The sequence below is a fragment of the Tachyglossus aculeatus genome, chromosome 2 (genome assembly GCF_015852505.1).
Source record: "Tachyglossus aculeatus isolate mTacAcu1 chromosome 2, mTacAcu1.pri, whole genome shotgun sequence".
NCBI lineage: Eukaryota > Metazoa > Chordata > Mammalia > Monotremata > Tachyglossidae > Tachyglossus > Tachyglossus aculeatus.
Genome location: NC_052067.1, coordinates 165,132,399 through 165,155,121, shown reverse-complemented (window position 1 = coordinate 165,155,121; position 22,723 = coordinate 165,132,399). Strand labels below are relative to the sequence as shown.

Here is a 22,723-nt window from a genome sequence, read left to right as displayed (position 1 = left end):
AGTCTAGCTGAGTAGAAAGGGTAGAGTTGAGAGCAGTAATCTGATCATCAAGACTGGGTAGAGAGGAGAGGGCGGCGAGGTGGGGTGTGAGGCGCTCCGAAAGATGGGTGGGGTCCAGAGAGCGGAGATCTCTGTGACGGAGTAATACGGATTTACAGGGGAAAGGAGTGTGAGTGAGGAGGCAGGCGAGAAGATTATGATCAGAGAGAGGGATTACAGAGTTGGTGAGGGTGGACACAGTGCAGCGGTAGGAGATGATGAGGTCGAGGGTATGACCAAGTTGGTGAGTGGGCGAGGTGGGGTGGAGGAAGAGGTTGGCAGCGTCAAGGAGAGATAGAAGGCGGGCGGCAGAGGAGTCGTTAGGGATATCCATGTGGATATTGAAGTCTCCGAGGATCAGAGTGGGCATGGAGAAGGAGAGAAGGAAGGTGAGGAAGGGGTCAAAGTCGTTAAAGAAGTTGGAAGTGGGGCCGGGAGGGCGGTAGATGACGGCTACAAGAATCTGGAGGGGGTGGGAGAGGCGAATAATGTGGGCTTCAAAGGAAGGGAAGGAAAGGGAAGGGGGAGGAGGGATAGTGCGAAAGCGACATTGGGGGGCGAGAAGGAAACCGACACCTCCTCCTTTTCCGGTGAGTCTGGGGGAGTGGGAGAAGAAGAGGCCTGCACTGCAGAGAGCAGCAAAAGAGACCGTGTCGTCCGGCGACAGCCATGTTTCAGTTAGGGCGAGGAGGAGTAGAGAACTGGAAAGGAAAAGGTCCAGGATGAAAGGGGTCTTACTTAAAACGGAGCGGGGGTTCCAGAGGCCACACTTGGCAGCAGCTGTCGAGGGTGGGGAGGGAGGGGGAAGGGTGCGAGGGGTGGGGAGGGTTTGGATTGGGATGAGTTGGCGGGGGCCTGGGCGGGGAGAGTGGGAAGGGGGGTGGCGATGGGAAAGGAGAACTGGGATGGGGTGGGGGCGGGGAGAAGGGGAGGGAGGGGGCCGGGAGGGAGAAGCGGGGGACCTGCGGAGGACCCAAAACAAAGTGCTCAAAAGGTACCACCGAATGGCTGATTACATGTGTTAATAATAGCACCCCTAACAGTTGCTGTCGGGCCTGGGAGTCAGAAGGTTGTGAGTTCTAATCCCGGCTCCGCCACTTGTCTGCTGTGTGACCTTGGGCAAATCATCATCATCATCATCAATCGTATTTATTGAGCACTTACTGTGTGCAGAGCACTGTACTAAGCACTTGGGAAGTACAAATTGGCAACATATGGAGACAGTCCCTACCCATCAGTGGGCTCACAGTCTAAAAGGGGGAGACAGAGAACAAAACCAAACATACTAACAAAATAAAATAAACAGAATAGATATGTACAAGTAAAATAAATAAATAAATAAATAGAGTAATAAATATGTACAAAATCACTTCACTTCCCTGGGCCTCTGTTACCTCGTCTGTAAAATGGGAATTAAGACTGTAAGCCCAATGTGGAACAGGGACTGTGCTCGTATAGCTTTAATTCCATTTGTTCTGACGATTTTGACACCTGTCTACATGTTTTCTTTAGTCGTCTGTCTCACCATTCTAGGCTGCGAGCCTGTTGTAGGGTAGGGACCGTCTCCATATGTTGTCGACTTGTACTTCCCAAGCGCTTAGTACAGTGCTCTGCACACAGTAAGTGCTCAATAAATACGATTGAATGAATGAATGACAACCCAATTTTCTTGAATCTACCCCAGCACTTAAAACAGTGCCTGGCACATAGTACACGCTTAACAAATACCACTATTATTATTATCATTATTACTGTATTAGTAAATACTATTGAATGAATGAATGAACTCTCCTAAGCACTTAGTCCAGTGCTCTGCACGCAGTAAGTGCTCAATAAATTCCATTGATGGATGGATTCATTTTCGGCCTGGAAATCACACCTTACCTCGATTTGTGCTGTGTGATTGGCGTAGTACTTCAGGGCTTCATCTCCTTCGTCTGGATCGGACCCGGGTTTGAGCATCTGTTGTAACATCTTATTGTGACGCGACAACTGGAAGACAGAAACATCCCAGTTCAAATTCCGAGGCCCCTCCTTTCCGCTGACCATCTGACCCACGGGGCCATCATGCTTAGGATGAAGCAGCAAGGGCTGATGGAAAGAGCCCGGGCCTGGACATTCGGAGGACCTCGGTTCGAATTCCGGGACCTGTGTGACCTAGGGCAAGTCACTTAACTGCTCTATGCCTCACTTCTCTGTGCCTCAGTTCCCTCATCTGTAAAATGGGGATTAAGACTGTGAGCCCCATGTGGGACAGGGCCTGGGTCCAACCTAACTTGTATCTATCTCATGGCTTAGTATGGTGCCTGGCATGTTGTAAGTGCTTAACAAATACCATTAAAAAGTAATAATAATAAATAATAATGATGGCATTTATTAAGCGCTTACTATGTGCAAAGCACTGTTCTAAGCTTTTAGACTGTGAGCCCACTGTTGGGTAGGGACTGTCTCTATATGTTGCCAATTTGTACTTCCCAAGCGCTTAGTACAGTGCTCTGCACATAGTAAGCGCTCAGTAAATACGATTGATGATGATGATGATGGGGGGATACAAGGTGATCAGGTTGTCCCATGGGGGGCTCACAGTCAACCCCCATTTTACACATGAGGTAACTGAGGCCCAGAGAAGTTAAGTGACTTGCCCAAGGTCACACAGCTGACAATTGGCGGAGCCAGGATTTGAACCCACGATCACTGACTCCAAAGCCCGTGCTCTTTCCACTGAGCCACGCCGCTTCATTACTTACGCTAAGTCACTTAACGTCTCAATGCAAATGTTTCCTCATGCATAACATGGGGATTTGATACCATCTAAAAAATACCATTAAAATTCCATTTTAAAAAAGTCACTTAACGTCTCAGTGCATTTCCTCATCTGTAAAATGGGGATTCGATACCATTTAAAAAATACCATTAAAATACCATTAAAAAAAAAGTCACTTAACATCTCATTGCATCAGTTTCCCCAACTGTAAAATGGGGATTCAATGACTATTCTCCCTGTGAGCCTCAAATGGGACGCGGACTGTGTCCAAACTTATTATCTCGAATCTACCACAGAGCTTAGTGTAATGCTTGGCACATAGTAAGTGCTTGACAAATATCACAATCACCACCGCTGGGACAACCCATAAGTCATTTTGATGGCCGAACGATACATCTGATAGTTGGCCACTCTTGTTCTTCCAGTCAGTCAGTCAGTCAATTGTATTTATTGAGCACTTACTCTGTGCAGAGCACTGTACTAAGGAGTTTCTGATTGATGCAGATGTGGATGGGCAACCACTGTAGGGAATCGCGGGGAAACATGCAAACGTGAAAAATAGTAATAATAATAATAATAATGGTACTTGTTAAGCACTTACTATGTGCCAATCACTGTTCTAAACATGCTAATCAGGTTGGACACAGTCCCTGTCCCACACTGGGCTCACACTCTTAATCCCCCTTTTATAGATGAGGTAACTGAGGCACAGAGAAGTAAACAATAATAACAATAATTATGGTATTTGTTAAGCCCTTATTATGTGCCAAGCACTGTTCTAAAGCATTGGGGTAGATACAAGCTAATCAAGCTGGACACAGTCCCTGTCACACAGGGGGTTCACAGTCTCAATCCCCATTTTCCAGATGAGGTAACTGAGGCACAGAGAAGTGAGATGACATGCTCAAGGTCACAGAGCAGACATGTGGCAGAGTCACGATTAGAACCCAGATCCTTCTGACTCCCATGCACATGCTCTATCCACTTAGCCATGCTGCTTCCCTTGGTATATCATTCACAGCAAAATATACTCATTCCATCGATCATTCTTAGCCATTTTTTTGTCCTTAGTAACATATGTATTTATTACAAGGCTCTACATTCAGTAAAAACCAAAGATGATTTATCACGTACCTAATGAATGCAGAGCACTGTCCTTAGCTCATGTGAGAGACCCACCCACACATATTCCCTGTCCTCAAGGATCTTCCAATCCTATGTCTGCTATATTGTTGGGTTGTACTCTCCCAAACACTAAGTACAGTGCTCTGCACTCTCCTCAAACCCCTTATCCCCCGATCTCCCACATAGCTTTTCCCAGTTATCCGGCCACCTATTTTATTGAGAAAATTGCAACTATCGGGAGGGATCCCCCTAAAATCTCCCCTGCCCCTCCCCAGTCCCTCCCCCATCCTGCCCCTTCTTCAACTCTCCCATCTTTCCCAGCACTATCCCTACAGGAGATCGCCTGCCTTCCCTCAAAATCCACCCCCTCCACCTGCACCATCCCCAGCCTGAAATTCAGAGGACCTGGGTTCTAATTCTGGTTCCGCCATTTTCCTGCTGTGTGGCCATGGGGAAGTCCCTTCGCTTCTCGGTGCCTAGTTTCCTCATCTGTAACATGGGGATTCAGTATCTGTCCTCTCTCCTACTTACACTGTGAGCCCCATTCGGGACTTAATAGTAATAATAATAATAATAATGGCATTAATTAAGTGCTTACTATGTGCAAAGCACTGTTCTAAGTGCTGGGGAGGTTACAAGGTGATCAAGTTGTCCCACAGGGGGCTCACAGTCTTAATCCCTATTTTACAGATGAGGTAACTGAGGCACAGATAAGTTAAGTGACTTCTCTGAAGTCACACAGCTGACAAGTGGCAGGGCCGGGATCAGAACCCATGGCCTCTGGCTTCCAAACCCTTGCTCTTTCCACTGAGCCATGCTGCTTCTCTATCTGACTGACTGACAGATCATTTTTTCTAAAAAAAAACCACTTAAAAACTCCAATGACAGTTGCTTCTCTATGTCACATCCATCAGAAATTCCTTACCCTTGGCTTAAAGGCACTCAGTTTGCTTTCTCCCTCCAACCTACTCAGTGTATCTCAAACTCATCTCTTTCACCTCTCCCATTTCCTTCCAATGGCCTGGAACATCCTCCCCCTTCATATCTGACAGACCACTATTCTTCTCATAATAATAATAATAATAATAATAATAATAATAATAATAATGGAATTTATTAAGTATAAGTTGGCAACATATAGAGACGGTCCCTACCCAACAACAGGCTCACAGTCTAGAAGGGGGAGACAGACAACAAAACAAAACATGTGGACAGGTGTCAAGTCATCAGAACAAATAGAATTAAAGCTAAATCATCAATCGTATTTATTGAGCGCTTACTGTGTGCAGAGCACTGTACTAAGCGCTTGGGAAGTACAAGTTGGCAACATATAGAGACAGTCCCTACCCAACAGTGGGCTCACAGTCTAAATGCACATCATTAACAAAATAAATAGAATAGTAAATAGGTACAAGTAAAATAAGTAGAGTAATAAATCTGTACAAACATATATACAGGCGCTGTGGGGAGGGGAAGGAGGTAGGGTCGGGGGGATGGGAAGGAGGAGAGGAAAAAGGAGGCTCAGTGTGGGAAGGCCTCTTGGAGGAGGTGAGCTTCTCAGTAGGGCTTTGAAGGGAGGAAGAGAGCTAGCTTGGCGGATGTGTGGAGGGAGGGCATTCCAGGCCAGGGGGAGGACGTGGGCTGGGGGTTGATGGCGGGACAGGCGAGAACAAGGTACAGTGAGGAGGTTAGCAGCAGAGGAGCGGAGGACGCGGGCTGGGCTGGAGAAGGGCAGAAGGGAGAGGAGGTAGGAGGGGGCGAGGTGATGGACAGACTTGAAGCCGAGAGTGAGGAGCTTTTGCTTGATATACATGTCCCTCTACTCTTCCATGTCCCCTAGCTATAATTTCTATAGCTTCTATCTCCCCAACTAGATTACAAACTCCCTGAGGGCAGGTCATGTCTACCAGCTCCACTGGATTGTACTCTCCCAGGTACTTAGTACAGTGCTCTGCACACGGCGTTCTGCGTGGCCTAGTGGAGAGTGTCTGGCCCTGGGAGTCAGAAGGGCCTGAATTCCGATCTCGGCTCTGCCAACTGCTTGCTGTGTGACCCTGGGCAAGCCACTTAACTCCTCTGTGCCTCCGTTTCCTCAACAGTAAAATGTGAGCCCAATGCAGGACAGGGATCGTATCTGACCTAATTAACTTGTACCTATCCAGTGTCCGTCGCATAATAAGCTCATAACAGGTAGCACTAAAAAAGGCCTTTCCTGATAAATCTCTGGTCTCCCCACCCTAATTCCCCCACTTACTACTACTTCCCCCTTCTGTGTCACCTCAGCTCTTGGAGTCTCTCCCCCTCTAGACTGTAAACTCATTGTGGCCAGGGAATGTGTCTGTTTATTGTGCTACTGTACTCTCCTAAGTGCTTAGTACAGTGTTCTGCACACAGTAAGCACTCAATAAATATAACTAAATGAATGAACGAATGAATGAATGGTTCTCACATGATTGCCCTTCCCTGCCCAATTGCTCTTCTGTATATACCTCGATAGTCTATTGTTTCCCCCATGTGTCAAAGTGTCTCTCTCCTCCTCTAGACTGTGTGCTCCACATGGCATAATGGATAGAGCCCGGACCTGGGAATCAGAAGGTCATGGGGACTAATCCCTGCTCAACTACCTGCCTGCTGTGTGACCTTGGGCAAGTCACTTCACCTCTCTGGGCCTGTTACCGCATCTGTAAATTCATTCAATCATATTGAGCACTTACTGTGTGCACAGCACTGTACTAAGCGCTTGGGAAGTACAAGTTGGCAACATATAGTGACGGTCCCTACCCAACAGCGGGCTCACAGTCTAGAAGGATTGGGACTCTGAGCCCTACGCGGGACAGGGACTGTGTCCAACCTGATATGCTTGTACCCACCCCGGTGCTTAGTACAGTATTATAATTAAGTGCCATCAAGTCATTTCCAACTCATAGCGACTCCACGGATATACTTTTTCCAAAACATCCTGTTCTCTGCCACAATCCGCAACCTTTCTAATGGTTTTTCCGTTATCGTTGTTATGGTCTCTCTCCATCTATCAATCAATCAATCGTATTTATTGAGCGCTTACTGTGTGCAGAGCACTGTACTAAGCACTTGGGAAGTACAAGTTGGCAACATATAGAGACAGTCCCTACCCAACAGTGGGCTCACAGTCTAAAAGGGGGAGACAGAGAACAAAACCAAACATACTAACAAAATAAAATAAAAGGAATAGATATGCACAAATAAAATAAATAAATAAATAGAGTAATAATAAATAAATAGAGTAATAGCTGCTGGTCTGCCTCTTCCACCTTTTCCCTGGACTTTTCCTAGCATTAGTGTCTTCTCCAGAGAATCAGTCCTCCTGATGATGTGTCCAAAACATGTTAATCTAAGTTGAGTTATTTGGCCTTCCAAAGACCACTTTCATTTAATTTGCTCTAAAACCCATTTGTTTGTTTGTTTGGCACTTAGTACAGTGCCTGGCGCATAGTAAGTGCTTAATAAATCCCATTATTATTATTATTGAGGGCTGGGGTAGTGCCTTCGGCCCCTACTGTGCTTTCCCAAGTACCATGCTCTGCCCAGAGTAGGTGTTCAATAAATACTGTTGATTGAGGTATGGTTAGCTTGAAAGCCTCTTGGGTTTCTTTCTATGAATTCTGGTCAGTTAGCTCATTTTTCCTTTTTAAACTATAATTCTTCTAAAATAACAAAAGGAGATATCATTGCAAGCAAGATGAAGAGGAAGAAAATGCTGGTTTACCAGGTGGCAGATTCTTATTGCAAAAACAGAAGTGTACGTTGAAAAATTACACAGCAAAATGTCCTAGAACGAGTTCCTCGCTTCCTATGAGTCCAATACAGTTTTTCAACTCCTTTTTCAAATATTTCATGTCTTCTTCATTACCTTCATCAACTGCTATATTGACCTATCAATGGCACTGAGTGCCTTACTGTATGCAGAGAATTCCTAACCCTTAATTTTAAAACCTTGACTAAGCCCTCCTTTCCTCTTCTCCCACCCCTTTCTGCGTCACCCTGACTTGCTCCCTTTATTCAACCCCCTCCCAGCCCCACAGCACTTAGGAACATATCTGTCATTTTATTTATTTATATTAATGTCTGTCTCCCCCACTAGACTAAGATCATTGTGGGCTGGGAATGTGTCTGCCTCTTGTTCTACTGTACTCTCCCAAGCGCTTACTACATTGCTTTGCACACAGTAAGTGCTCAATAAATAGGACTGAATGAATGAATGAAAACTAAGCCCTTAAAAGATCCCTATCCCATAAATTACAGATTGAAAGAGTGTAATAATAATGACTGTATTTGTTAAGTGCTTACTATGTGCCACACACTGTTCAAAGTGCTGGGGTAGATACAAGGTAATTAGGTTGTCCCACGTGGGGCTCACAGTCTTCATCTACATTTGACGCATGGGGGAACTGAGGCACAGAGAAGTCAAAGGACTTGTCCAAAGTCACACAGCTAATAAGTAGCAGAGCCAGGATTAGAACCCACAGCCTCTCACTTCCAAGCCTGGGCTCTTTCCACTAAGCCACACTGTTTCTCCAAAGGATTTGGAAGTACATGTCTTGGGGTTGTGGGGAGGCGTGTAGAATGAAAGTCCTTAAAGGGCACAGAACCATGAGGGCTTACCCAGGTCTCTTGAGGAGATTTGATTTTAGAGGGGTTTTGAATAATAATAATAATGATAGTACTAATTCTGGCATTTGTTAAGCCCTTATTATGTGCCAAGCACTGTACTAAGTGCTGGGCTGGATATGAGCAAATCGGGTTGGACACAGTCCCTGTCCCATGTGGGGCTCACGGCCTCAATCCCCATTTTACAGCGGAGATAAGTGAGACACAGAGAAGTTAAATGACTAGCCCAAGGTCACACAGCAGACAAGTGGGCTATACTGCTTCCCACTACGTCATGCTGCTTCTGAAGAGGCAAGGACTTCCAGACCAGAGGAAGGATGTGGGTAAAGGGTAAGTGCAAAGGATATATGATTTGAAATCAAAAGTTAGACCTTAGGGACTCATTAAATTTGTTAAATATTAGATTTATTAAATTCTAAGTGGAAACAACTATAGCAGGGTACTCCTTTTTCCCTTCCGCTTAATTTATTGCCCCACTAAATACTTAAGCAATAGCTCCTAGCATCCACAATGCATGAAATAATCAGCACTGCTGTTATCTGGAAGGCTGTCTCTGTAGGGGCAAAAGATCCGGGTGTGACTTAACTGAAAACCTGAAGAGCAGAAAGAAACTAAGAAGAGAAATGTTTCAAAATAAATGTAGCTAGTCATCGTCGTCATCATGAGCTGGAGGTACAGACAGTGAGTTAACAATAGAGGAGCGAACTGCAGAGGACTATAGTAGGAGAGCAGCAAGGTGAGGGCGAGAGGAAGGCGGCGAGACAGATTATCATCATCAATCGTATTTATTGAGCACTTACTGTGTGCAGAGCACTGTACTAAGCGCTTGGGAAGTAGAAGTTGGCAACATATAGAGACAGTCCCTACCCAACAGTGGGCTCATGAGCACCATGGGTAGGCGGTTGTCCTGGGAAGCAGCGTGGCTCAATGGAAAGAGCCCGGGCTTTGGAATCAGAGGTCATGGGTTCAAATCCCAGCTCCGCCAATTGTCAGCTGTGTGACTTTGGGCAAGTCACTTGACTTCTCTGGGCCTCAGTTACCTCATCTGTAAAATGGGGATGAAGACTGTGAGCCCCCCGTGGGACAACCTGATCACCTTGTAACCTCCCCAGCGCTTAGAACAGTGCTTTGCACTTAGTAAGCGCTTAATAAATGCCATTTTAAAAAAAAAAACCACTGAGTTCTTTGCTGTCCACATTGGTCAACCCCACCCTGGGAAGTTCTTCCTTTGGGAATCTTCTACCCAGTTGGCTCGGGGCCGGCTTCCAGGACCGGGGCAAGAATCAAGGGGTCCTGGTTGCCAAAGTGAGGCTCTCACTGTGGAAACGGTGACAGGACGGCGAAAGAGGAATCAGGCACACACTAACACTCAGGCTGGGCGCGAAAAAATATACGCACGTGTGCTAGAAGCGGGTGATGTATATATGTTTGTACATACTTATTACTCTATTTATTTTTTATTTTACTTGTACATATCTATTCTATTTTGTTAGTATGTTTGGTTTTGTTCTCTGTCTCCCCCTTTTAGACTGTGAGCCCACTGTTGGGTAGGGACTGTCTCTATATGTTGCCAATTTGTAATAATAATAATAATAATGATGGCATTTATTAAGCGCTTACTGTGTGCAAAGCACTGTTCTAAGCGCTGGGGAGGTTACAAGGTGATCAGGTTGTCCCACGGGGGGCTCACAGTCTTCAGATGAGGGAGCTGGGGCCCAGAGAAGTGAAGTGACTTGCCCAAAGTCACACAGCTGACAATTGGCAGAGCCGGGATTTGAACCCATGACCTCTGACTCCAAAGCCCACGCTCTTTCCACTGAGCCACGCTGCTTCTCTATTTGTACTTCCCAAGCGCTTAGTACAGTGCTGTGCACATAGTAAGCGCTCAATAAATACGATTGATGATGATGATGATGATGGGTTGATTCATTCATTTGTTCAATCATATTTATTGAGTGCTTTCCATGTGCAAAACGCTGTACCAAGCACTTAGGAGAGTACACTAGAACAATAAATGGACATATTCCCTCCCCACAACGACCTTACGTTCTAGATAATCAATCAATCAATCAATCAATCGTATTTATTGAGCGCTTACTGTGTGCAGAGCACTGTACTAAGCGCTTGGGAAGTACAAGTTGGCAACATATAGAGACAGTCCCTACCCAACAGTGGGCTCACTGTCTAAAATAATGATAATGATGGCATTTGTTAAGCACTTACTATGTGGAAAGCACTGTTCTAAGCACTGGATATGATTCAGAATCCCAAGGATCGGTTGGGGAAAACTCGTTCTGGGGTCGTACTTTCCTAACGCTTTGACGGTCAGCAAGGTTGATAATAAAAAAAAGTAAAATAAAATAAAGAACTCAGTATGAGCCCCATGAGGGACCTGATTATCTCCTCCTTAGACCGTAAATTCATTGTGGGCGGGGAACGTGTCTGCCAACTTCGTTATATTGTTCTCTCCCAAGCGCTTAGTACCAGTTCTCTGCAACAGTAAAATTTGTTTACAGTAAAACAGTGAATATAGTAAATATAACTGTGGCATCTGTGGCTTAGTGGAAAGAGCCCGGGCTTGGGAGTCAGAGGTCATGGGTTCTAATCCCGGCTCCACTACTTGTCAGCTGGGTGACTTTGGTCACGTCACTTAACTTCTCTGTGCCTCAGTTACCTGATCTGTAAAATGGGGATTAAGACTGTGAGCCTCATGTGGGACAACCTGAATAACTTTTACCTATCCCAGTGCTTAGTACATAGTAAGTGCTCAACAAATTCCATCATTATTATTACTATTTGTGAAGCTCTTGTTATATGCCATGTACTGTTCTAAGCGATTGGGTGGATACAAGCAAATCAGGTTGGTTACAGTCCCTGTCCCACATGGAGCTCACAGTCTTAAGCCCCTTCATCATCATCAATCGTATTTATTGAGCGCTTACTGTGTGCAGAGCACTGTACTAAGCGCTTGGGAAGTACAAGTTGGCAACATATAGAGACAGTCCCTACCCAACAGTGGGCTCGCAGTCTAAAAGAGAACCACCTTCTTACAGCTGAGGTAACTGAGACATAGAGGAGTGAAGTGACTTGCCCAAGGTCTCATAGCAGATGAGTTACAGAGCCAGAATTAGAACCCAGGTCCTTCTGACTTCCAGCTCTGTGTTCTATCCATACAATTGATCGACTGACTGATGACGCAGCATGGCTCAGTGGAAAGAGCCCGGGCTTTGGAGTCAGAGGTCATGGGTTCGAATCCCGGCTCCGCCACACATCTGCTGTGTGACCTTGGGCAAGTCACTTAACTTCTCTGCGCCTCAGTTCCCTCATCTGTAAAATGGGGATTAAGACTGTGAGCCCCACGTGGGAAATTGATCACCTTGTAGACCCCCCCCCCGCAACTTAGAACAGTGCTTTGCACATAGTAAGCGCTTAACAAATGCCATTGTTATTATTATTATTATTATTGATTTTGGCCTTCCCTAAGCCCCCCTTTCTTCTACTCCCTCTCCATTCTGGCTCATCTATGCACTTGCACCTGTACATATCCATAATTTTATTTATCTGTATTGATGTCTGTCCCCCCATTCTAGACTGTGAGCTCACTGTGGGAAGGGAATCTCACTGTTTATTGTTACACTGTACTTTCCCAAGCGCTCAGTACAGTGCTCTGCACATAGTAGGTGCTCAATAAATAAGATTGAATGAATGAATTCTAGTCACTCATCTTCAGCCCCAGGGCACTTACGTACCTCTATCTAGACAGTAAGCTCCTCTTTAGATTTTATGCTCCTTGAGGGCAGGGAAGATGTCTACCAACTCTGTTATACTGTACTCTAGAAGGAGTGTGACTTGGTGGCAAGAGCACAGTCAGAGGCATTTGTTAATGGTTTACAATGTGCAAAGCATTGTTCTAAGCACTGAGGAGGATGCAAGGTGATAATAATAATAATAATAATAATAATAATGGCATTTATTAAGCGCTTACTATGTGCAAAGCACTGTTCTAAGCACTAGGGAGGTTACAAGGTGATCAGGTTGTCCCACATGGGGCTCACAATCTTAATCCCCATTTTACAGATGAGGTAACTGAGGCACAGAGAAGTTAAGTGACTTGCCCAAAGTCACACAGCTGACAAGTGGCGGAGCTGAGATTAGAACCCATGACCTCTGACTCCCAAGCCCAGGCTCTTTCCACTGAGCCACGCTGGGTTCCAATCCCGGCTCTGCCGCTTGTCAGCTGTGTGACTCTGGGCAAGTCACTTAACTTCTCTGTGCTTCAGTTATCTCATCTGTAAAATGGGGATTAAGACTGTGAGCCCCACCTGGACACCCTGATTACCTCGCATCTCCCCAAGCGCTTAGAATAGTGCTTGGCACATAGTAAGTGCCTAACAAATACCATCATTATTATTCATCATCAATTGTATTTATTGAGTGCTTACTGTGTGCAGAGCACTGTACTAAGCGCTTGGGAAGTACAAGTTGGCAACAACAATTATTATTACATTATTACTCTCCCAAGTGCTTAGTACAGTGCTCTGCACATAGTAAGCACTCAATAAATACCATGAATTGGTCTATTGATATCCATAATTCATTAATTCGTATTAATGCTGTTCTCCCCCTCGAGGTTGAAAACTTGTGGACGGGGAACTAGCCTACCAATTCTGTTGTACTGGAGAAGCAGGATGGCTCAGTAGCTAGAGCACAGGCCTGGGCGTCAGAAGAACCTGGGTTCTAATCCTGGCTCTGCCACGTGTCTGCTGTGTGACCTGGGGCAAGTCACTTCACTTCTCTGGGCCTCAGTTCCCTCATCTGTAAAATGGGAATTAAGAGTTGCCAAGATCCGCCCTTTCCTCTCCATCCAAACCGCTACCCTGCTCATTCAAGCTCTCATCCTATCCCGTCTGGACTACTGCATCAGCCTTCTCTCTGATCTCCCATCCTCGTGTCTCTCTCCACTTCAATCCATACTTCATGCTGCTGCCCGGATTATTTTTGTCCAGAAACGCTCTGGGCATATCACTCCCCTCCTCAAAAACCTCCAATGGCGACCGATCAATCTGCGCATCAGGCAGAAACTCCTCACCCTGGGCTTCCAGGCTGTCCATCCCCTCGCCCCCTCCTCCCTCACCTCCCTTCTCTCCTTCTCCAGCCCAGCCGGCACCCTCCACTCCTCCGCCGCTAATCTCCTCACCGTACCCCGTTCTCGCCTGTCCCGCCATCGACCTCCGGCCCACGTCATCCCCCGGGCCTGGAATGCCCTCCCTCTGCCCATCCGCCAAGCTAGCTCTCTTCCTCCCTTCAAGGCCCTGCTGAGAGCTCACCTCCTCCAGGAGGCCTTCCCAGACTGAGCCCCTTCCTTCCTCTCCCCCTCATCCCCCTCTCCATCCCCCCATCTTACCTCCTTCCCTTCCCCACAGCACCAGTATATATGTATATATGTTTGTACATATTTATTACTCTATTTATTTATTTATTTATTTTACTTGTACATATCTATTCTATTTATTTTATTTTGTTAGTATGTTTGGTTTTGTTCTCTGTCTCCCCCTTTTAGACTGTGAGCCCACTGTTGGGTAGGGACTGTCTCTATATGTTGCCAATTTGTACTTCCCAAGCGCTTAGTACAGTGCTCTGCACATAGTAAGCGCTCAATAAATACGATTGATGATGATGATGATGATGACAAGAGGCAGAGCCGGGATTAGAAACCAAGACCTTCGAACTCCCAAGTCCATGCTCTATCCACTACGCCATGATCTTCATTTGGAAAAAGGGGATTCAGTATCTGTTCTCCCTCCCTCCCACTTAGATTGTTAGCCCCAAGTGGGACAGGAACTGTGTCTGACCTTGAATCACTCTGAGGGCTTATTACAGTACTTAATATCACTATTAGTGATTAGTTTATCCTGATGACTTGACACCTGTCCACATGTTTTGTTTTGTTGTCTGTCTCCCCCTTCTAGACTGTGAGCCCGTTGTTGGGTAGGGACCATCTCTATATGTTGCCAACTTGTACTTCCCAAGCGCTTAATACAGTGCTCTGCACACAGTAAGTACTCAATAAATACGATTGAATGAATGAATATTAGTAAAAGTAAGAGTAATAGTGATACTAGGAATAATAATCAATCAATCAATCAATCGTATTTATTGAGCACTTACTGTGTGCAGAGCACTGTACTAAGTGCTTGGGAAGTACAAGTTGGCAACATATAGAGACAGTCCCTACCCAACAGTGGGCTCACAGTCTAGAAGGGGGAGACAGAGAACAAAACCAAACATACTAACAAAATAAAATAAATAGAATAGATATGTACAAGTAAAATGAATAAATAAATAGAGCAATAAATATGTACAAATATATATACATATATACAGGTATATATATATATATACATATATATATATATATATATATGTATACATACATATATAATAGTAATAGTAATTGTTCCCATTCAGGTTTAGTTATCATCCAAGAGTTCAGGGCCTCCTACTTTTTCTGCCAGCTCATCACTGAGCAACATTGTCTGTGACATTTTCTGTGCCTCAGCTTACCAATCTGTACAGCAGTAATAGTTCAGTTCCCTTAAAGGTAAGAGTTCACGATATCAGTTTATTATGTAGTACCTCTCCGCGCTCAGGTAAAAGGGTTTATTTCCGGGCTTGGCAATACCATTATTCTATTGCGATATATCCTATACACATATCTCAAGAATCTTTCAATTATTTCTGCTCCATTTCCCTTATGCTGCTTTTAAAGTAGGTTAATTAAAGGCCTGGAATTTCACTAATGGGTTCAGGAGGGTGCCATCTTCCCTCTATTGTGTGAGGAATTTCAATCTGAAGTGCATAAATTAGTCAGTAAAAACACCCAAAACGCTATTCCTTAAGATTTCCAGAGCCAGCCATTCCTCGACAAATCCTATTTTTCTGACCTGAGTGGGAGATAAACCTCCAGCTACATGACCAATCTCTCTTCATTTATGCTCTGTCTAGAAAGACAAATTATAACAATAATAATAATAATAATAATGATATTTGTTAAGCACTTACTATGTGCCAAGCACTGTTCTAAGCATTGGGGTAGATACAAGGTTGTCCCACGTGGGGCTCACAATCTTCATCCCCATTTTACAGATGAGGTACCTGAGGCCCAGAGAAGTGAATTGACTTGTCCAAAGTCACACTGCTGACAAGTGGCAGGGCCGGGATTAGAATCCATGACCTCTGACTCCCAAGCCTGGGCTCTTTCCACTAAGTCATGCGGTTTCTCAATTATTCAGTTATTCAGTATTATTCAATTATTCAGTAAGCATTCTGGGCATCCAGGTCCCTTCTTGGCTATCACTATTACAAAGAACTATATTTCAACATGTTTTTTTTTCAAAATAGCTGATTCTTGAAATCAGCACTTTCACGATAGTTACAATCCATCAGTGGTATTTACTGAGCACTTACTGTGTGCACAGCTCTTGGTTCTTGGGAAAGGTCAAGAATAGAGTAGGCTGACATGATTCCTTACTGGAGGAAATTGTGGGAAATACTAATATGATCTACGATTCTACTATACAGAGAGGCTAAGGTAGAATGCTACAATATCGTGCTAACATTCCTGCCAATACAATAATGCTTCAATGGATGAAATTGCTTCTGGGTTTTAGAGACAGTTTCTCTAGGTTAATATTAGGTTTTTGGCCAACTCTTCATTTCCTCCTGGGCTCCAAGAGAGAGAAGAGAGTTTTTTTGCCATACTTCAGAGCCAAAAGGAGAGACTCATTCGCTCCCACGGCTTCAACTATCATCTCTATGTGGATGACACCCAAATCTACATCTCTGCCCCTGCTCTCTCCCCCTCCCTCCAGGCTCGCATCTCCTCCTGCCTTCAGGACATCTCCACCTGGATGTCCTCCCACTACCTAAAACTCAAACTGTCCAAGACAGAGCTCCTTATCTCCCCTCCCAAACCCTGTCCCCTCCCTGACTTTCCCATCACTGTGGACGGCACAACCATCCTTCTTGTCTCACAAGCCCGCAACCTTGGTGTGATCCTCGACTCCGCTCTCTCATTCACCCCACATATCTAATCTGTCACCAAAGCCTGCCGGTCTCACCTTCACAACACCACTAAGATCCAACTTTCCTCTCTTTCCAAACCGCTACCACGTTAGTACAATCATTCATCCTATCCCGACTGGATTACTGCATCAGCCCTCTTTCTGCTACAGAATATATTGCACTGTGCTATGCGCGTCGGAAAGAAAAGCAGAAACACAAGACATGTTCCCTTTCCTCAAGAAACTTAAACATTAACTGAAGGGTGACAGACGTAGAAATCTTCACGCACGGAGCAGTTAAAAGAAATAAAATGGAACGTGGCTTAGTGGATAGAGCACAGGGCTGGGAGTCAGAAGGACTGGGTTCTAATCCTGCTCCACCACTTGTCTGCTGTGTGACCTTGGACAATTCACTTTGCTTCTCTGGGCCTCAGGTATCTCGTCTGGAAAATGGAGATTAAGAGGGTGAGCCCATGGGGGACAGCGACTGCGTCTAACTTTGTATCTCCTCCAGTGCTTAGAACAGTACTTGGCAAATAGTAAGTCCTTAACAAGTGCTATTATTATTATTACTAATTATTATTATTTAAACAGTAGAAAAAAACGTGAAAATATGGCCCGAGAGAAAGGATAAAAATTGAACAGGTCTGTAAGATATGAGAAGAGGCTGAAGTGTCAGAGACAGAAAGGAAGAAGCTGAGCTAGAGAAACAATGGAAGAGTGTATGATCAATTCATTCATTCAACAGGATTTATTGAGCACTTACTGAGTGCACAGCACTGTACTAAGTGCTTGGAAAGTACAATTCGGCATCAGATAGAGACAATCCCTACCCAAATGTGAGTTTACAATGGAGAACTCAGCGTCTATGATGACAACACACCAATTATCCCCAACACGTGGGGGTTTTCAAATTGGATTATTTTACATTAATTGGCCCATACACCTAATAGCTTTGAAGAACAGAAGCAAAGTGGTTGTATTACTAAGGTGTCCGGTCACACAATATTCAGTGTCAAGTGCCGGGATTTATCCTCTATCATGTCAATGGGTAGAAAATTATGTACTCAGTTAAATTCTAAGGTGTCTTCTGTTAAGTAACCCAATTTGGGAAATAATCAACCTCCACATTTGGAAAGAAAGCTCAGTATTTCTCATCCTATTCTCCACATATTTACTTCTCGTTCCTGTGAATCACGCAAAATAAAACATTCAGTACATAATTCTGGCAGGCACTACCACGTAAATTGGATTTCCTGATGTTTTAGAACTATTTTGCATAATGACTTCCAAAGCACTCAAAGTTGATTTTGATGTTTTGTTTTTCTTTTTTTTCTCCAGGATTCAGGAGATATTAAAACTATTGAACCAAGTTAATTTTCCGGTTGGGTAAGGGGGTCTTCCTCTCAAACTGAAGTCACTCATTCTAGAATGAAACTTAAAAGGCTACTAAGGACTCAATATCCTAAAGACACCAAGCTCTAACCAAATCTTTCTACTTTCGCTAAGTCCACTTAGAGTAGCAATGGGGCCTGGTGGAGAGAGCATGGACCTGAGAAGTCATAGGACTTGGGTTCTAAACCTGGCTCTACTACCAGCCTGCTGTGTGACCTTAGACAAGTCACTTAACTTCTCTGTGCCACAGTTACCCCACCTGTAAAAGGGGGAGAGCCTCACATGGGGCAAGAACTGTGTCTAATCCCGGCTCTTCCACTTAATAATAATAATAATCATGACATTTATTAAGCGCTTACTATGTGCAAAGCACTGCTGTAAGCGCTGGGGAGGTTACAAGGTGATCAGGTTGTCCCATGGGGGGCCCAGAGAAGTGAAGTGACTTGCCCAAAGTCACACAGCTGACAATTGGTGGAGCTGGGACTTGAACCCATGACCTCTGACTCCAAAGCCCGTGCTCTTTCCACTGAGCCACGCTGCTTCTCTACTTGTCTACTTGTCCACTTGTCTACTGTGTGACCTCGGGTAAGTCACTTCACTTCTCTGAGTCCCAGTTCCCTTATCTATAAAATGGGGATTGAGACTGTGAGCCCCACATGGGACAGGGACTGTGTCCAACTTGATTTCCTTCTATTCATTCACTCACTTGTATTTATTGAGCGCCTATTTCATTCAGTCGTATTTACTAAGCGCTTACTGTGTGCAGAGTACTGTACTGAGCACTCGGGACAGTACGCTATAACAATAAACAGACACATTAATGATGATGGCATTTATTAAGCACTTACTATGTGCAAAGCACTGTTCTAAGCGCTGGGGAGGTTACAAGGTGATCAGGTTGTCCCACGGGGGGCTCACAGTCTTAATCCGCATTTTACAGATGAGGTAACCGGGGCACAGAAAAGGGATGTGACTTGCCCAAAGTCACACAGCTGACTATTGGCGGAGCCAGAATTTGAACCCATGACCTCTGACTCCAAAGCCCGTGCTCTTTTCCACTGAGCCACACTGCTTCTCCCTACTCACAACAAGATTTACAGTCTGGAGGGGGGAGCCAGACATCAATATAAATAAATAAATGATGGATATGCACATAAGTGCTGTGGGCCTGGGAGGGGGGGAAGAACCTGTCCCACCATCGACCCCCGGCCCACGTCATCCCCAGGGCCTGGAATGGCCTCCCTCTGCCCATCCGCCAAGCTAGCTCTCTTCCTCCCTTCAAGGCCCTGCTGAGAGCTCACCTCCTCCAGGAGGCCTTCCCAGACTGAGCCCCTTCCTTCCTCTCCCCCTCGTCCCCCTCACCATCCCCCCATCTTACCTCCTTCCCTTCCCCACTGCACCTGTATATATGTATATATGTTTGTACATATTTGTCACTCTATTTATTTTACTTGTACATATCTATTCTATTTATTTTATTTTGTTAGTACGTTTGGTTTTGTTCTCTGTCTCCCCCTTTTAGACTGTGAGCCCATTGTTGGGTAGAGACTGTCTCTATATGTTGCCAACTTGTACTTCCCAAGCGCTTAGTACAGTGCTCTGCACACAGTAAGCGCTCAATAAATACGATTGATGATGATGATGATGATGAACCAAGTGAAGCAGAAGGGAGTGGGAGATGAGGAAAGGTGGGGTTTAGTCTGGGAAGGCCTCATGGAGGAGATGGGCCTTCAATCAGACTTTGAAGGAGGGGAAGAGTCATTGAATCCACCCCAAGGTTTAGTTCAGTGTCTGGCACCTAGTAAGCACTTAACAAATACCATCATTATTATTATTATTCCTATTCTCTTGACGTTTATTGTATAACCCTTTTATCTTTCCAATGTGCCGCAACAGCAGTTATCTCATTTTCTCCTCACACAGAGGTCAGGACATTTTATCCATTAGTAGCATGGCTTAGTGGAAAGAGTACAGACATGGAGTCAGAGGACATGGGTTCTAATCCCGGCTCTGCAATTTGTCTGGTGTGTGACCTCAGGCAAGTCACTTCACTTCTCTGTGCCTCAGTCCCTTCATCTGTGAAATGGGGATTAAGACTGCGAGCCCCACGTGGGACAACCTGATTACCTTGGGGCTCCCCCAGCGCTTAGAACAGCGCTCGGCACCTAGTAAGTGCTTAACAAATAGCATCATTATTATTATAACTGAGGCACAGAGAGGTTCACTGACACGCCTGAGATCACCCAGCAGAGCCAGGACTTGAATCCATATAAGCAGCGTGGCTCAGTGGCTCAGTGGAAAGAGCCCGGGCTTTGGAGGCAGAGGTCATGGGTTCGAATCCCGGCTCCACCCCAAGTCTGCTGTGTGACCCTGGGCAAGTCACTTAACTTCTCTGACCCTCAGTTACCTCATCGGTAAAAATGGGGATTAAGACTGTGAGCCCTATGTGGGACAACTTGATCACATTGTATCCCCCCCCCAGCGCTTAGAACAGTGCTTTGCACATAGTAAGCACTTAACAAATGCCATCATTATTATTATTATATCTCCTGACTCCCAACCCTCTGTCAGGTTGCCACCTCCATGTTTCTCACATCATTCAATACCAAGCACAGGGGAAATACGGAGCAGGAGCGATGATATGGGATGCACTGGGACTTACGAATTAGATGGAGGTCCTGTTGCTTGCTATTTGAGAAGCACCACGGCATAGTGGATAGGGCATGGGCCTGAGAGTCAGAAGGTCATGGATTCTAATCCTGCTTCTGCAGGATTAGAGAAGCAGCGTGGCTCAGTAGGAAAGAGCACGGGCTTTGGAGTCAGAGGTCATGGGTTCAAATCCTGGCTCCGCCAATTGTCAGCTGTGTGACTTTGGGCAAGTCACTTCACTTCTCTGTGCCTCAGTTACCTCATCTGGAAAATGGGGATTAAATCTGTGAGCCCCACGAGGGACAACCTGATCACCTTGTAACCTTCCCAGCACTTAGAACAGTGCTTTGCACATAGTAAGCGCTTAATAAATGCCATTATTATTATTCTGCCTCTTTTCTGGTGTGTGACCTTGGGCAAGTCACTTCATTTCTCTGGGCCTCAGAATGCCCTCCTTCCACACATCTGCCAAGCTAGCTCTCTTCCTCCCTTCAAAGCCCTACTGAGAGGTCACCTCCTCCAAGAGGCCTTCCCACACTGAGCCCCCTTTTTCCTCTCCTCCTCCCCATCCCCCCCCACCCTACCTCCTTCCCCTCCCCACAGCACCAGTATATATGTTTGTACAGATTTATTACTCTACTTATTTTACTTGTACATATTTACCATTCTATTTATTTTGTTAATGATGTGCATCTAGCTTTAATTCTATTTGTTCTGATGACTTGACACCTGTCCACATGTTTTGTTTTGTTGTCTGTCTCCCCCTTCTAGACTGTGAGCCTGTTGTTGGGTAGGGACCGTCTCTATATGTTGCCAACTTGTACTTCCCAAGCGCTTAGCACGGTACTCAGCACACAGTAAGCGCTCAATAAGTATGATTGAATGAATGAATGAATGAATGAATGAATGAATGTAAAATGGGGATAGAGATTGTGAGCACCGCGTGGGACGGGGACTGTGTCCAAATTGATTTGCTTATATCCATCCCAGCACTCAGTAGAGTGACTGGCATGTAGTTAGCACTTAACAAATACCACTATCTTTATTATTATTATTATTTATTGGTCACTCACAACATGTGAGGCAACCACAAACAAACACTTACACAATCAGCCCGCATTGTGCGGACACAGAAAGTGCCCCCAGGCCTAGTGGATACAGTGTGGGCCTGGGCGTCGGAAGGACCTGGATTCAAATCCTGGCTCCGCCACTTGTCTGCTGTGTGACCTTGGGCACATTGCTTCACTTCACTGTGCCTCAGTTACCTCATCTGTAAAGTGGGGTTGAAGTCTGTGAGCCCCATGTGGGACGGGGATTGTGTCTAATTTGATTAGCTTATATCTATCCCGGCGCTTACAGCAGTGCTTGACACATAGTAAGCGCTTAACAAATACCATCATCCTCCTCATTCATTCATTCAATCATATTTATTCATTCAATCATATTTATTGAGCTCTTACTGTGTGCAGAGCACTGTACTAAGCGCTTGGGAAGTATAAGTCGGCAACATATAGAGACTGTCCCTACCCAACGATGGGTTCACAGTCTAGAAGGGGGAGACAGACAACAAAACAAAACAAAACATGTAGACAGATGTCCAATCCCAGCTCCGCCAACTGTCAGCTGTGTGACTTTGGGCAAGTCACTTCACTTCTCTGAGAAGCAGCATGGCTCAGTGGGTCAGTGGAAAGAGCCTGGGCTTTGGAGTCAGAGGTCATGGGTTTGAATCCCGGCTCTGCCAATTGTCAGCTGTGTGAGTTTGGGCAAATCATTTAACTTCTCTGTGCCTCTGTTACCTCATCTGTAAAATGGGGATTAAGACTGTGGCTACCAATCAATCTGCGCATCAGGCAGAAACTCCTCACCCTGGGCTTCCAGGCTGTCCATCCATCCCCTCGCCCCCTCCTACCTCACCTCCCTTTTCTCCTTCTCCAGCCCAGCCCGCACCCTCCGCTCCTCCGCCGCTGATCTCCTCACCGTACCTCGTTCTCGCCTGTCCCGCCATCGACCCCCGGCCCACGTCCTCCCCCGGGCCTGGAAT

At 45.4% G+C, this 22,723-nt stretch overlaps 1 protein-coding gene across 2 annotated transcripts in view; it reads right to left on the bottom strand.

The window, feature by feature from the left end:
- ITPR2 (inositol 1,4,5-trisphosphate receptor type 2) overlaps positions 1-22,723 on the bottom strand; it is a 616,651-nt gene that overhangs the window by 117,251 nt on the left and 476,677 nt on the right. For both annotated transcript variants that reach the window (XM_038760705.1, XM_038760713.1), the window contains one exon: positions 1,924-2,031. In XM_038760705.1, the coding sequence (XP_038616633.1) occupies positions 1,924-2,031 (108 nt within the window). The remainder of the gene's footprint in view (positions 1-1,923; positions 2,032-22,723) is intronic.